Here is a 17,111-nt window from a genome sequence, read left to right on the forward strand (position 1 = left end):
GTGGGTAAGACGCTGACTCGCTAGCCTGGAGGCCGGGTGTTCGATCCCTGCATTAACCGAGAAAGTTCATCCAGATTTTCCAGTGTGGTTCCCCCTTGTTAGTGATGCAGGACGGAGGGCCTGACAAGGACATCTGTCTAGTCCTTCGGATGAGACGAAAAACCGAGGTCCCGTGTATACATTGGAATGCACGTAAAAGATCCCTTGGCAGTTGGAATTCGATATAATGATATAAGAGTAGGTCGTAGTGCCGCTGTCCGGGAAAAAGTTCCATCATAGCACACTGTATGGCGCATGCCCGTCTTTATTAGCCCAGTTCAGAGCAGAAGAGTAGGACGTTAAACCCCATTTCATTTCATTTCAGAGAGGATGATTGAAACTCCATTGTCTGGACACAATGTTCCTCATGGCAATCTATGCCCGTCGTACTTAAAGATACATTATGCGAGATTCGATGAAGAGCTGATACTTCTCACTATAATAGTTAAAAACTAGATAATGTAAAGGGAATTTGCTGAAAATTTCAATAAAATTGATCCACCCTGAACCGAGAATTTAGCGATTGAAATTTCGGCCTAGCCTCGATCATCATTACTAAAGTCGGTACGATAAAAAACATAGTCTCGATTATCAATTTCGTAATTAAATCATGAATGAAAGTTGAGCAGCAAATCGGATCTTAATCTAGTAAAAAACGCAGGCTAGCGATGGCATCGATAGTTGATTATGGCCTGGATAAGTTAATTAATGTCTAATTAATAATTTATATAATATTTCAGGACTAAAGAAAGACCTGCAATAGGCAGATTTAGCTCTTGTATAATGTATGTTTAACAGAAGGCATACATACACACAGAATTTTTTAAAGCGAGAAATCCAACACGCCGTTTGACGTCAAGTTGTATTATGAATTAATAGGGCTACATTATGATCCAATTTCATTGACGCAAAGCATTAATTGTTATATCACATATGTCTTCCCTCGCCACCATCCGACGACAAACGATAAAGCACACGACTGTGACACTTTTCTCATAGAAAGTGCTGTTTTACAGTTTGTTTTTATGTAGCTGTGCGGCGGGGGAATGCCTCTCTGGATCCGCCCCTGGTTGTTTAAACATACATTATGACGTCATATTAATAATGACGTCATTGTAATTTAAACGTACATTATGCAAGAGCTAAATCTATCTATTGCGGGTCTTTCTTTAGGCCTGAAATGTTTTCTAAAGTATTAATTAGACATTAATTAACTGATCCGGGCCTTAATAAACTCTCGATGGCATCAGATTTCTCCGATATTAAATAGATTAGAATGGTTCAGCGATACTTTGATTTAATCAAATATAGAGGACCGAGACTTAGCTTCGATCAACCAGTACGGTGTTTGAAATTATTGCACACGTCTGTCAAACTTTCAAAGGGTAATATCTTCGCTTGCAATAGAGTAATTTGAATGGAATTTTCAAATTATTCATTTTACATCATCTACTTTCGAACAATTATAGCAAGAATGACTAGTTCTTTATCTAAATCTTACATAATGTATCTTTAATGGCACGTCAACAAAAACGGGGCTACATTGCACCAGACTGAATTTTTCTGTTTCTGCACGAACTAATAATAATAATAATAATAATAATGGATTTGTATAGCGCTTGGTATCCAAAAGTTTGCTCACTGAGTTAATCTGTCACGCAGATTCCTCAATCTGTTTCACGGGGGATTACGAAAGTCTTCTAATATCTCTGTAAAAGATGACTACCTTCAACACGTGACGTCTCATCACGCGGCGTCAATCACTGGCTCATTGGCGCGTGCATTGTTTACATAAGATGTTACTGGCACGGGCAGAATTGTGTCTTTTACTCATTTCAATACCCATTTACACTAAAATAGGAAGCAATTGTTACCTACAAATACGTCATACTTATTTATTTTTTTTTCTAATACATAAAAATAATGTTTTAGAATTTAATTTGTCGAAGGAAAAAAGTTAATATTTGTGTCTCATTAAGTCGCATCCTTATCAGTGACTGTAGCCGCCTAGCGAAAATTCACTGCTGATCATTGTGCAGTTTCCCATCATCTGCACACAATAGGTGTGTTTTTAGTAAGGATTTGAAATGAAATGAAATGAAATGGGGTTTAGTTTAACGTCCTACTGTTCTGCTCCTAACCTGGGCTAATGAAGACGGGCATACGCCATACAGTGTGCTATGAGGGAAATTTTGCCCGGACAGCGGCGCTACGGCCTACTCTTGTATCGAATTCCAACTGCCAAGGGATCTTTTACGTGCACACCAATGTGTACACGGGACTAGACAGCTGTCCTTGTCAGGCCCTCCGTCCTGCATCACTGACAAGGGGAAAACCACGCCGGAAAATCTGGATGAACTTTCTCGGCCAATGCAGGGTTATGGTCGAGGTCTAAAGCAGAGTAAAATGACATCACCATGTCCCTGGGGGCAGCCATCTTTGAACAGTCGATGGTCCGGACCATTCGCGTTCGGTTTTCTAGTTCCGACCACTAGTCGTGAAAGAATTATAACCAAAGGTCGCCCTGGAGGTCGGGTGTTCTATCCCTGCATTGGCCGAGAAAGTTCATCCAGATTTTCCGACGTGGTTCCTCTTTGTCAGTGATGCAGGACGGAGGGCCTGACAAGGACATCTGTCTAGTCCTTCAGATGAGACGAAAAACTGAGGTCCCGTGTATACATTGGAATGCACGTAAAAGATCCCTTGGCAGTTGGAATTAGATATAAGAGTAGGCGATAGTGCCGCTGTCCGGGCAAAATTTCCCTCATAGCACACTGTATGGCGGATTCCCGTCTTCATTAGCCTATCATAGGAGCAGAACAGTAGGACGTTAAACCCCATTTCATTCATTTTCTGTCTCCACATCTCACGTAGTTTGATCTCGGAATTTCTAGTTGAATTTTGTTTGAAGAACGGGTTTCTCTTTGTGATGATTTTATGCGAAGTAGATTCTTAAGGTAGGCAGGAGAGGTGATTTTTGGCTGTATACATTTGTAAGTTAAAGGGACAATAACATTCTTGCTGGCTTGAAAGCTCCAGAAAATAAATAATATCTCTATCTAAGTACCAGATGTTTAGGTGTCCTACCTGTTGTGTAAATTATCCATTACATCCTATTTTACTTGTCCAGAGGGTTCGAAAATATTTTTAAATCGAAGTTTCATTTGAAAAGGTTTACGTTAGACGTTTCAAACCATTATGTTAAATTTTTCACAATTTTTAAATTAGGTGTGTTAAGATGAAATTTGTATCATCAATTAATTGAAATATTGTAAAATAGTACAATTTGTTGACCAGAATAAAGATTGGGACATATTATTCAGTTACAACAAGAGTGGTATTGAGCCTTTAATAAAAGTATTTTGTAATTAATGCGTTAATTGATTGATAGGAAGCCAGTGTAAATCTTTCAGTACTGGTGTTATATGCTCATATGGTTTCGTTCAAGGGCCTGTTTCACGAAATTTTAACTAAGATAAATCCAAATTTTAGTAATTTGATTGGATAATATTAGGTTGATTTTAGTGCTTAGCCAATTAAAATAGAAGTATCTACTTAAATTTGAATTTTATCTTTAGTTAAGATTTCGTGAAACAGGGCCCTGGTTATAATACGGACGGCAGTATTTTGGATTTTTGAAGACGTTGTAATGTTAATGCAGGGCATCCAAAACTTAGGCTGCCTGTCTACAGCTAGCTCCGCCTGAGAACAGGCCCTAAGCTAATTACCCGACATTTTAATTCCTACATCGACGATTTTAGTCGAAAAAACTGAGTATGCTTTTAGTAATTTTTAAAAGTATTTATTTCTGTTCTATTGTCATATTGAAAGATATTAAATATGTTTATTTAGCCGCTGTGTGTATGAAAGATGTCAAACTAATCAAAGCTGAATCACAAAATAGTCCTCTAATTAAAATATATGGCGGCGCCCATGAAACATAATTTCACAGAGGCGGTTTTGTTTGCGAAAACAAATTTAGGAGTATCTAACCTTGTTTTGAAAGATAAACAGGTTGAAACTCTAAAGACAGTTTACAATGGCAAAGAATGTATTGTAATATTACCCACTAGCACATATTATATACATCTTTTAACGTAGTGGCAGAAGTTGACATTTTGCCAATGACACGTGTTTACATAATACATGTGCTTCATCGGGTTATTTTTACTCTGTTGTGTACACAAAGCAGTAGTCCAGTCGATAAGTCTCGCCCCAAAATGATCATGTGAGCGTTTTAAATGGAGTCTAACTGGGGCAGTGATCATAATCTCGATGTATGACGTAGAAGGATCGCTGCGTCAAGTTTGAATGCAGGGATGCCAAACAAAGCATTCGAAGATATTTTATCCATTTTACGTACATGATAGCGAAACTAAAAATAATAGACACAATTTTTGTCTGTCGAAAAGTTAATACACCGTCACAAGTTGAAATAAGACATTGCGTCAACCCAGTTGAAATAAGACATTGCATCAACCCAGTGGAAATAAGACATTGCATCAACCCAGTTGAAATAAGACATTGTATATTCGCCTTCTTTCAATGTTACATAATTATATTAAATTAAAATGGGTTCTTTAGACTACAGAATTTTTATGATCTGTATCTTTCAATGTTTGGTGTATTAAACCAGATTCTCCTGTTTTATCTGGTGGAGCAGATATATCATTAGACGTCAATTCATACACAACATTACATTGTGTTGGAATAGTATTGGCCGATGGTGTTTCAGGAACTAGAAATATATTGTCGTGGATATGAGCCGACTCTTTATCTCTAACAGGATGGTGTCTGAAATTCAAATATGACACATATTAATGAAATGGTGTATAACGTCCTACTGTTCTGCTCCGACCGGGATAATAAAGACGGTGGAGACACATATAAGAGTTCATACTCCCCTCAGTGTTTCGTTTGATTATACCTAATCCCACTTAACACTGCTGTAAAGGTAGCAAATTTCTGTTCCAAATTATGACTGGTCAATAGTCTGATTAACAACCAATAGCTAACGGCGTAACAATATCATTACGCTTTAAATAGAGCTCCAAATTGGACCACATATGTTTACATAACGTTACGTCACGATTTTATTAATCCCAATTAACCAGTGCATAGCAGAATATTGCTAACCCTTTAATATCCTAAATCACTGTCCAAAGTTTTAGGGAAGACCCTACATTAAACAAAGGGCTGCCAGGTTGCTGTACAGGAAGAATAGACACACTCCCTCCAAAGATCAAGTATCTGAAACCAATCCAGCAAGGGGATCACGTGCCTAAGTGGGTAGGACGCTAGCTCGCTAGCCTGGAGGTCGGGTGTTCGATCCCTGCATTGGCCGAGAAAGTTCATCCAGATTTTCCGGCGTGGTTCTCCCTTGTCAGTGATGCAGGACGGAGGGGCTGACAAGGAAAGCTGTCTAGTCGTTCGGATGGGACGAAGAACCGAGGTCCCGTGTACACATTGGCGTGCACGTAAAAGATCCCTTGGCAGTTGGAATTCGATATAAGAGTAGGCCATAGTGCCGCTGTCCTGGCAAAATTTCCTTCATAACACACTGTATGACATATGCCCGTCTTCATTAGCCCAGGTTAGGAGCAGAACAGTAGGACGTTAAACCCCATTTCATTTCATTTCCAATCCAGCAATGACCAGTGAGAGACTTTTCGGGCCATTGCTTCAGGAATATGATAAGAGGCCTATAGGTCGCTGTTTCGCCAATGAATTAACGGGTGATCATTTTTACTGAGGAGCCCCGGCATACAGAGAGACATGGAGAGAGAGAGAGAGAGAGAGAGACAGAGAGAGAGGGGGGGATTTTAACGTCCACTCAACACAAACTAAGTCATTTCGAGAGAGAGAGAGAGAGAGAGAGAGGGGGAGGTTTAACGTCCACTCAACACAAACTAAGTCATTTCGAGAGAGAGAGAGAGAGGTTTAACGTCCACTCAACACAAACTCAGTCATTTCGAGAGAGAGAGAGAAAGAGAGAGGGGGTTAACGTCCTCTCAACACAAACTAAGTCATTTCGAGAGAGGGAGAGAGAGAGAGAGAGAGAGAGAGAGAGAGAGAGGTTTAACGTCCACTCAACACAAACTAAGTCATTTCGAGAGAGAGAGAGAGAGAGAGAGAGAGGGGTTTAACGTCCACTCAACACAAACTCAGTCATTTCGAGAGAGAGAGAGAGAGAGAGAGAGAAAGAGAGAGAGAGAGAGATATGGTAATACCGTACCCGTGAGAACGTATTATGCACATAATGGCCAACACTATTCGGTCATAGTCTCACTACGGGGACATTTCGGTGTCCCCGCGACAACGGTTGTCTAAATCCTCTCAAAATTGCCGTAACGACTTTATTTTCAATCTCCGTAATTGTCCCCATAACGGTATGGGATAAGGCCCCCAGCTAGGTCAGTAGCCAATCGAAATGAGTGCCTAAATATGCAGGGTATTTCATGAAGGCCTCGATGAGATGTACGGAATTAAAGCGAGATCAGGCCTTCTATTGAAGGCACAAGCTACCGTGGTTTTTTTCACATACAATACTTAGCGATTTAGATCCTTTAATATTGGTATTCGTTGACTGAATGGTTATAAATATATTGCTTTAAATTACCTGTTTATGTAACAGTACAAGCCAACCATTCCTGTAACTAGTATCATGATACCAATGATCACACCAATCACACCAATCACACCAACCAATACTCGACCTACAGGTGGGCTTACTTCTAAAATAAACACGATTGTATTTGATAAAATCATGAAGTAATGAAAGGTCACCGGAAAAGCTTTATAAATGTTTTAAATAATGCAAGTAATTATGTTAACATATCCTTTCCATAAGAATAACACGATTCCGAATATGTTGAAATAATGACTGTAGCGCCATGGATCGTCTGTCAGACGTTGAGAGCTGACAGCAATAAAAACCGGTCACCACATTCTACGTATGAAGCAAGATATATTAGTTATATAGATATTTTCAATTTTGAAACAAACAGAACGACCATACAGTATGCTATAAGGGAAATTTTGCCCGGGCAGCGGCGCTATGGCCTAATCTTATATCGAATTCTAACTGCCAAGGGATCTTCTACGTGCATGCTAATGTATACCTCGGTTTTTCGTCCCACCCGTACGACTAGGCAGCTGTTCTTGTCAGGCCCTTCGTCTTGCACCACTGACAATAAAACACTATGATATTAAATATTTCAAACACACTCAAGGTTCAGTACGCTGACTAATTGTCTAAACGATAACCGGTCTAGAACTAAACTCAACTAAACTAAAAAGGTAAAGCCTATATTCTCCTGTGGTTTTTGAATTACAACGTAAATGACAACTTTGCGCCCCTCACCCTCACCATATTTGAAGATGGCTAAAAAATGAAATGAAATGAAATGGAGTTTAACGTCCTACTGTTCTGCTCCTAACCTGGGCTAATGAAGACGGGCATACGCCATACAGTGTGCTATGAGGGAAATTTTGCCCGGACAGCGGCACTACGGCCTACTCTTATATCGAATTCCAACTGCCAAGGGATCTTTTACGTGCACGCCAATGTGTACACGGGACCTCGGTTTTTCGTCCCATCCGAACGACTAGACAGCTTTCCTTGTCAGCCCCTCCGTCCTGCATCACTGACAAGGGAGAACCACGCCGGAAAATCTGGATGAACTTTCTCGGCCAATGCAGGGATCGAACACCCGACCTCCAGGCTAGAAGATGGCTAAAACATTGTTTTAAACATTACGGGTTCACACTGGTAAAGTGAAATTTTATAATTTTCACTACGAGAAAATATTTCATTTTCAAATAAATAATACCAACTTAGTAAGTAACAAAAAAGGGTGCAAAGAAAACGTGCGTTTTAACAAAGATCACTAGTTGTGTGATGTAAAATGTCGGTTTGTGTTATTGTAAATAGGTTCAACAGCGAGATATTGAACATATGCACAACCTTGTATAAAATTGATAAAATTATTCATTTCTCGGCAAGTACTGTTTTGTTTTATTGTAATTTTAGGTTCAACAGCGAGATATTGAACATAAGCACAAATATTAAGTACTATTGTAAAAAAAAATTGTCCTTTTCTCGGCAACTACTGAAATACAAATGTTAATCCGGACACCACAACATTCTAGGTCTGTTAGAAACAGAGATGGAACTATACAATCATGACTAACCTGTGGTACAGTTATGTCCTGTGTGGCCAGGTTGGCATCCTTCAACACATGTTCCATTATACGGATGACATACAGGTATAGTTGAACTAATTCTTGGTTTACAGGTAGAACTACAGGTGTTGTCACAATCTGAACTCCAATATCCTTCTTTACATTGTGTACATTTACCATCTCTATGATCACACCGGTCAATACATCCAGAACTACAAGTGTTGTTACACAGTGGGTCCCAATATCCGTCTTTACATTGTGTACACTCACCGTCTCTATAATCACACCGGTCCATACATCCAGAACTACAATGTTTGTCACACTTTGAACCCCAATATCCGTCTTTACATTCTGTACAATTACCACTGTACCGTTCACATTCACCTTTACATCCAGAACTACAAGAACTGTTACAATTTGAACTCCAATATCCTTCTTTACATTGTGTACACTTACCGCTGTACCGTTCACATCCACCTTTACAGGTAGCACAACAGGTGTTATCACAATCTGAACTCCAATATCCTTCTTCACATTCTGAACAATTACCGCTGTACCGTTCACAGGAACTACACGTATTGCTACACCTGTCTTGACACAATTCACCGTGATATCCGTCGATACATGTTGTACACGTACCCGATTCCTGACTACATCCACCTTCACAGGAAACACTACAAATAGCATCACAAGCCATACCATATCGACCTTCATTGCAACCATGTAAACATCTACCGTTTCTGGAGCAAATGTGTTTATTTTCTATCATTTTACACCCATCACTACAGGTTCCATTACAGAACTCGCCAACCAAGTTGTCTTTACAGCGTAAGCATTTACCGCCATCTTTGTAACAGCCAGCAAGACAGTTACCAGAACATGGTTGTCGACATTCATCACCAAACCAACCTTTATTACATTTAAAACATCCTCTTGAGTCACATGTTTCACAGTTGTTGTTACATTTAATTGTACATCGTCGACCACTGTAACCTGGTTTACATGTACACGATCCATCTGTTTTACTACAGTTACCAGTAGAACACCCTTCACTACATTTAAACTTACACCCTGGACCATAGTACCCGATTTTACAGCTAGAACAAGTTCCATCCCTTTTACACCCTTCATTGTAACAATTACCACTACAAGTAAGATTACAGCTTGAACCGTGATACCCTTTTTTACATCTGGAACAAGTCCCATTTCTTTCACACCCGTCATTGTAACAATTACCACTGCATTTTAACTCACAGTTTGAACCGTGGTACCCTGGTGTACAAATAGAACAAGTCCCATCCCTTTTACACCCTTCATCCCGACAATTACCACTACAAGTTAGGTTACAGCCTAAACCGTGATACCCTATTTTACAAATGGAACAAGTTCCATCCCTTTTACACCCTCGGCTGTAACAATTACCACTACAAGTTAGATTACAGTTTGGACCGTGATACCCTTTTTTACATCTAGAACAAGTCCCATTTCTATCACACCCGCCATTGTAGCAATTACCGTTGCATTTTAGGTTACAGCTTGGACCATGATACCCTATTTTACAAATGGAACAAGTCCCATCCCTGTCACACCCGCCATTGTAACAATTATCACTGCATTTGAGGTTACAGCTTGAACCGTGGTACCCTATTTTACAAATGGAACAAGCCCCATCCCTGTCACACCCTCGACTGTAACAATTACCACTGCAAGTTAGATTACAGCTTGGGCCGTGGTACCCTTTATTACAACTAGAACAAATCCCATCTCTATCACACCCGCCATTGTAACAATTACCACTGCAAGTTAGATTACAGCTTGAACCGTGATAACCTGGTTTACAACTAGAACAAGTCCCATCTCTATCACACCCGCCATTGTAACAATTACTACCACAAGTTAGGTTACAGCTTGAACCGTGATAACCTATTTTACAACTAGAACAAATCCCATCTCTATCACACCTGCCATTGTAACAATTACTACCACAAGTTAGGTTACAGCTTGAACCGTGATAACCTATTTTACAACTAGAACAAATCCCATCTCTATCACACCCGCCATTGTAACAATTACTACCACAAGTTAGGTTACAGCTTGAACCGTGATAACCTATTTTACAACTAGAACAAGTCCCATTTCTATTACACCCACCATTGTAACAATTACTACCACAAGTTAGGTTACAGCTTGAACCGTGATAACCTATTTTACAACTAGAACAAATCCTATCTCTATCACACCCGCCATTGTAACAATTACTACCACAAGTTAGGTTACAGCTTGAACCGTGATAACCTGGTTTACAACTAGAACAAGTCCCATCTCTATCACACCCGCCATTGTAACAATTACTACCACAAGTTAGGTTACAGCTTGAACCGTGATAACCTATTTTACAACTAGAACAAATCCCATCTCTATCACACCCGCCATTGTAACAATTACTACCACAAGTTAGGTTACAGCTTGAACCGTGATAACCTATTTTACAACTAGAACAAATCCCATGTCTATCACACCCGCCATTGTAACAATTCCCACTGCAAGTTAGATTACAGCTTGAACCGTGATAACCTGGTTTACAACTAGAACACGTCCCATCTCTATCACACCCGCCATTGTAACAATTACTACCACAAGTTAGGTTACAGCTTGAACCGTGATAACCTATTTTACAACTAGAACAAATCCCATCTCTATCACACCCGCCATTGTAACAATTACTACCACAAGTTAGGTTACAGCTTGAACCGTGATAACCTATTTTACAACTAGAACAAATCCCATCTCTATCACACCCGCCATTGTAACAATTACCACCACAAGTTTGGTCACAGTCTGGGCCGTAGTATCCTTTATTACATTCTCTACATCTACCAGTTGATTTATTACAGATGTTGTCTCTACAGTTATTGCATGGTTTACAGCTGGTTCTAGAAGCTTCATAATAACCATCACTACATCCACCATCTAATCAAATATGAAAATAAACAAACAATTATTTATAACAATTAAAAAGAAAATTTCTATCTATAGATAAATATTCATAAAGGAAAATTCTATCTATAGATAAATATTTATAAAGGAAAATTCTATCTATAGATAAATATTCATAAAGGAAAATTCTATCTATAGATAAATATTCTTAAAGGAAAATTCTATCTATAGATAATTATTCATAAAGGAAACAAACCATTATTCATAACAATTAAAAAGAAAATTTCTATCTATAGATAAATATTCATAAAGGAAAATTCTATCTATAGATAAATATTCATGAAGGCAAATTCGATCTATAGATAAATATTTATAAAGGAAAATTCGATCTATAGATAAATATTCATAAAGGAAAATTCTATCTATAGATAAATATTCATAAAGGAAAATTCTATCTATAGATAAATATTCTGAAAGGAATATTCTATCTATAGATGAATATTCACAAAGGAAAATTCTATCTATAGATAAATATTCATAAAGGAAAATTCTATCTATAGATAAATATTCATAAAGGAAACAAACCATTATTCATAACAATTAAAAAGAAAATTTCTATCTATAGATAAATATTCATAAAGGAAAATTTCTATCTATAGATACATATTCTTAAAGGAATATTCTATCTATAGATAAATATTCATAAAGGAAAATTCGATCTATAGATAAATATTCATAATGGAGAATTCGATCTATTTCGTTTCGTTTTTTATAGTTTCGAATTTTGTTTTAATAGAAACATCAACGCTGATTGGTTAATCAAATGTCGACGTCATAGGGTCAAAAGCCGCTCGTATGACCTCTGACGCGACCTTCCACTACAACCGGTCAGATAATGACTTCTGCCTGATTACTAACAATTTTAACTAACTAATACATATTATGTACATAAAATGACGTATTTGGTTTGCTAGTGTCGTTGTATTCATTTATGAAAGTTATTTGGTGCTTAGTCAACGATATCAACTTTACAATGTATGGCATTATCCTCCGAAAGATCTGTTTCTAAATTTCGTTGTATGGATTCCCATATCTACCAAAATGCCTATATCTTTACTAGAGAAAAAGGGATTTTTGTAAGAAAAATCGTGCCATAAATTATTATTAGAATCTAATCTATATGGGTTCGAATTCCAACAGTTACCCTTCTATCCGATTCTGGTGAATAAAATATGTTGTAATTTGTCTCTGCCCTAAATGACCGCAATATCCAAACAATAGTATATTGTTTTGTAATGCGGTTCTACTCCGTTTCACATCTGACATGCACATAAAGACTAATTAAACCTATTCAATTCCATTAAATGGAAGCAGAAAAATGCTTAACAAAATTCTCGAAGTATACTTAAAGATACATTATGGGAGATAAGATAAAGAGCTTACAGTTCTCACTATAATAGTTTTAAAAACTAGATAATGTAAAGGCAGTTTGCAGAAAATTTCAGTCAAATTGATCAACTCTGAACCGAGAATTTATCGATTGAATTTTCGGCCTAGCCTCTATCATCATTACTAAAGTTGGTACGATAAAAAAAATAGTCTCATGAATGAAAGTTGAGCAGCAAATCGGATGCTGATCTAGTAAATATCGCAGGTAGCGATGACATCGAGAATTGATTATTGCCTGGATAGGTTAATTAATGTCTAATGAATAATTTAGATAACATTTCAGGCCTAAAGAAAGACCTGCAATAGGCAGATTTGGCTCTTGCATAATGTGTGTTTAATGTTTTCGACTAAAATCGTCGATTTAGGAATAACATGTTGGTCAACTAGCTTCGTGTTTATTCTCAAGCGGAACTAACTGTAGACAGACAGCCTAAGTTTAGTATGGACTAATCTGTATGTAAATGCAAGTTTCTAACTTTAATAATAATATAAGATGGGTATATATTTGACACTAACCTGTACATATTCCACATAGCTTCATACAATGTGTGATCTGCCAATCTTCAGAGGGGTAGGGGAAACAGTTAGATTTATATGTCATACAAACAAAGGTGTCTTCACACACATCTAGTGCTAAAATAATTAATCGTATTTTAAAGCGACAATTTTATATTTTCTGAGAAAGTCAAAACATAATTATTTCTATGTCTTTTGCTCAGTAGGTTGTCAACTTACTATTATACGATCATAGGTATCATTCTCCCACTTATAAATCCTTGACCCCGGAAATAATAACACAATTACCTCCCTTGTTTTCCTATTCCCCAACATGGAATAGCTATCTTCAAACGTTTGAATTTGATGTTGAAAATGATATTTTTGCCAATTTCTCAACTGGCAATAGTGAATTATAGGATTAATAGGATTATTCTTTAAAAAGGTAGGACTGTTTTTAGACACCATCTATTTTAAGGCTTTATTTTAATACATTTTAAAAATATAACTTAAAAATATGAAATTGCAACTTTAATATTAGACAAATGATGGCTTCAGGTTATCGTGGCTAAGCATCTAACTCAATATCATCCAAAGCCTTCGACATTGAAAACACGAATTATTTGTCAGTTTAAATCAACATTGATGTTGTGATCTTACCGGGAAAAGATGGGCTTCTGATATCCAATATTTAAGACACAATAAACAGTTTACCATTGGTACACGAATTGTGTACCATAATGCGTTTCAACGCCATTTGTAACAAGGGACTAGAAGAACGAGGCTCGACATATTCCACTAGTCATTCAAACGGAGAGCATGCGCAATAAATACTATCGGTGCAGACTGGAATAACCAGACGATAGAGATTATCATTCGATTGAGACTTCTGGCGTATTTCGCCGAACATAACTGATTTGAAATTAAGAGTAAAACAGAAACGATTGAATGTAAATCAGTTAATATACATTCATATTACATTAATATATGCGTTGAAACCCATTTGTGTCAATTTCTAGGTCCCAAATATTAGCCATTTAGCTCCTTTAAAACATAAGGCTCTTATCGTTTAATTGTAATTTCAAAATGTTTTATTTTGTTGTTGTATGTCCAGGAGACACCATACTCGATGAAAAAGCATCCGTTTGTTCGTTAATGTCATAGAATATACTCATAATAATACAAGATAACAGGGTTATTTATTCCTTTCTACGACACAAGATGCAATATAATACAATACGTAACTCAGAGCGGTACTTAAGGATAAAGCGGTGGCTAATTTAGATAAGAGGTCGGACAACCACCCTCCATCCTCCACCATAATTGATTTCTTTTACCAAAACAAAATATTGATATGCTCTAACTTTCTACCTCTCAAATATAATTATTATACCATCTGCTAATACATTTTGAGTGAATGAAATGAAATGGGGTTTAACGTCCTACTGTTCTGCTCCGAACTGGAGCATACGTCATACAGTGTACTGTGAGGGAAATTTTGCCCGGGCAGCGGCACTATGGCCTACTCTTATATCGAATTCCAACTGTCAAGGGATCTTTTACGGGGTACACGGGACCTCGGTTTTTCGTCCCATCCGAACGACATTTTGAGTAAATATTGACCCAAGAACACATTGCTTCTATGATGGTCCTAGTAAAATGGTTGGATTTTCCTCTAAAAATAAGATATTATTATACGAATGGAAACGTAACTGAACAAAACCTACCTTTAATAGAATAAATAAATATAAAACTGACTAAAATGAATCTCCAGACCACCATGCTGATTATATCTAGTACTATAATATAATGTATAATTATATTAGGAAGAAACAATTGCTGTTAAATATCTTCATTGAGTAGACTTTCAACTGTATATGTAACATCAGTATAATTAGACCGACAAATGATTCATCTATCAATTTTAAGTAATGAAAAGGAAATAACACAAATAAATCTTAAGATTTAAGTACAACATAACGAGGGTTCGGATGGCCAAATGATTAGCGCGTGCGGGTTGTATCATACGGTCTGTCATTGAGTCAGCTGGTGTGGTTTTGATTCCCCGGTTGTACGTGACAAGGAGTATGGTTGCCTGTCCAGCGTCGTGGGTTTTCTCCGGGTCATCTAATTTCCTCCCACTGCTAAAGACCCCTACGCGCAAGCGAATTATTGAAATAAAATTGAACCATATGTTAGTCCCGAAATGACCGGGTTTGTGTCGAGTGGACGTTTAACCCCATCTCTCTCTCTCTCGTACAACATAACAGACTATATACAAAATCAAGAGTACCTTTTTATTCTGAAAAAAAACCCCCAACAGATGCTGATCCAAACATTGAAACTTAACATTGGTTTCTACTGATGTCACGCTATCATTCTGCACACAGAGATCTATTTAATTCATACTTCGAGAATAGATCTCTGTCCTAAATGGCCGCCATATCCTAAAATTAGTATATAGTTTTCTACTGCGCTTCTACTCACACCTGGCACACACACAAAGACTAAATAAACCTATTCAATTCCATTGATTGGAAGCAGAATGAATTCTCGAAGGTGACTAAAATCGTCGATTTAGGACTTAAAATGTCGGTCAACTAGCTTAGTGTCTGTTCTCAAGCGGAGCCAACTGTAGACAGACAGCCTAAGTTTAGTATGATAGGAGCTAACTGTAGACAGACAGCCTAAGTTTAGTATGATAGGAGCTAACTGTAGACAAACAGCCTAAGTTTAGTATATCAACTGTATGTGTCCTATATAGACAAATCTGTGTCCTACGCCTATGGTTTCTGTTATCCAAAATGAAACTACGAAATTCAAGCGATTTATGTCACCAAAACGCATTATTACCATTGAAACCTACTAGTAACTCAAATGCCAAAGTCACGAAAGCGGCAAAATTTTCCAAAATTTTCTTGGAAGGTCCCTACACGGCAGTTGGAATAAGATATAAGAGTAGACCTTAGCTCCGCTGTCCAGGTCAAATTTATCTCATAGCACACTGTATAGCGTATCATTAGCCCAGTTGGAGCAGAACAGTAGGACGTTAAACCCCATTTCATTTCAGGATTTCACTTTTAGCACTCTGTCCAACCGTTCAATCAGTCGAAGGGCGAGTCGTTTATATTTGGCGACACCAAACGACTCCACAACGATGGTTGCTAGGTAGAACTAGAAGGGTAAAATTCTAAATTTGTTCGATGTTCATGCTAAACATGAAGAAGACATTTTTCGTCTTAATAATAGAAATAAGATGAAATAGAATTAAAATTTACGTTGAACAAAAAAAAAATTGGATTATACATTGTCTTAAATTAGAAATTACATGAATAGAAGTTAGAAATTAGACGACATAGCACGACATTATCAAATTTAGAATTTTGAATCTGTACGTTGCTTGTTTACTTCACAATTCCCGAACTTATAGCTATGTTATCTACAGACACGTGAGCAGTAGCGTCCAATCAGAGATTGTGGCATCGCGACCTCCACGGAAACCTTGACATTGAATGAACCTTGAACTTTGCAACTCGATTATCACAGGTAGACATTTTAGCTTGAAAGCGCGAGACTTAGTAATCGTGACGATCGAGGAATCTGATAGGCCCACAAGCTGAACTTGTACCCAATCGATATTAGTATTACGTAAAGGCCTTGATAAGATGTACGTAGTTAAAGCGAGATCAAGCCTTCTATTGAAGCCATAATCCAGGTAGATATACGGTGTACTGGCCCCAGTTCACAAATCATTCTCAGACTTAAGTTGAGAATTTGCTCAACTTTCAATCACTGTTTATGAGAAATATCTTTGATGCAGAAACACAAAACTTTGCACATAGTTTCTTATTGATGTATCTGATACATTAAAACAACAAAATTGTTATAAAGGGCTATATTTTAGTTAAAATAAGGTGAACAAGTTTGAGTAAATTCTCAACTTAAGTCTGAGAATGCTGTGTGAACTTGGGGCCTGGTCATTTTTATTAGAATACTAAAATCAACAT

At 37.5% G+C, this 17,111-nt stretch overlaps 1 protein-coding gene across 1 annotated transcript; it reads right to left on the reverse strand.

Moving 5' to 3' along the window:
- Positions 1-3,819: 3,819 nt before the first annotated feature.
- LOC126817359 (multiple epidermal growth factor-like domains protein 6) lies at positions 3,820-16,717 on the reverse strand. The gene is made up of 5 exons (XM_056100656.1): positions 14,832-16,717; positions 13,126-13,242; positions 8,233-11,193; positions 6,659-6,773; positions 3,820-4,833 (listed from the first exon to the last, which is right to left on the reverse strand). The coding sequence occupies exons 1-5, from the start codon at positions 14,884-14,886 to the stop codon at positions 4,620-4,622; spliced, it is 3,462 nt and encodes a 1,153-aa protein (XP_055956631.1). The 5' UTR covers positions 14,887-16,717; the 3' UTR covers positions 3,820-4,619.
- Positions 16,718-17,111: the final 394 nt, after the last annotated feature.

This window comes from Patella vulgata, chromosome 4 (assembly GCF_932274485.2).
Source record: "Patella vulgata chromosome 4, xgPatVulg1.2, whole genome shotgun sequence".
In the NCBI taxonomy this organism is placed as follows: domain Eukaryota; kingdom Metazoa; phylum Mollusca; class Gastropoda; family Patellidae; genus Patella; species Patella vulgata.

Bases quoted from the DNA above. Each gene is read 5' to 3' on its own strand.
- LOC126817359 (XM_056100656.1), bottom strand. From the start codon at position 14,886: ATGGTGGTCTGGAGATTCATTTTAGTCAGTTTTATATTTATTTATTCT. The intron at 13,243-14,831 runs GTAGGTTTTGTT...TAATTATTTTAG, and splicing joins ATTTATTTATTCTATTAAAG to CACTAGATGTGTGTGAAGAC. The intron at 6,774-8,232 runs GTTAGTCATGAT...TGTTTATTTTAG, and splicing joins AGGACATAACTGTACCACAG to AAGTAAGCCCACCTGTAGGT.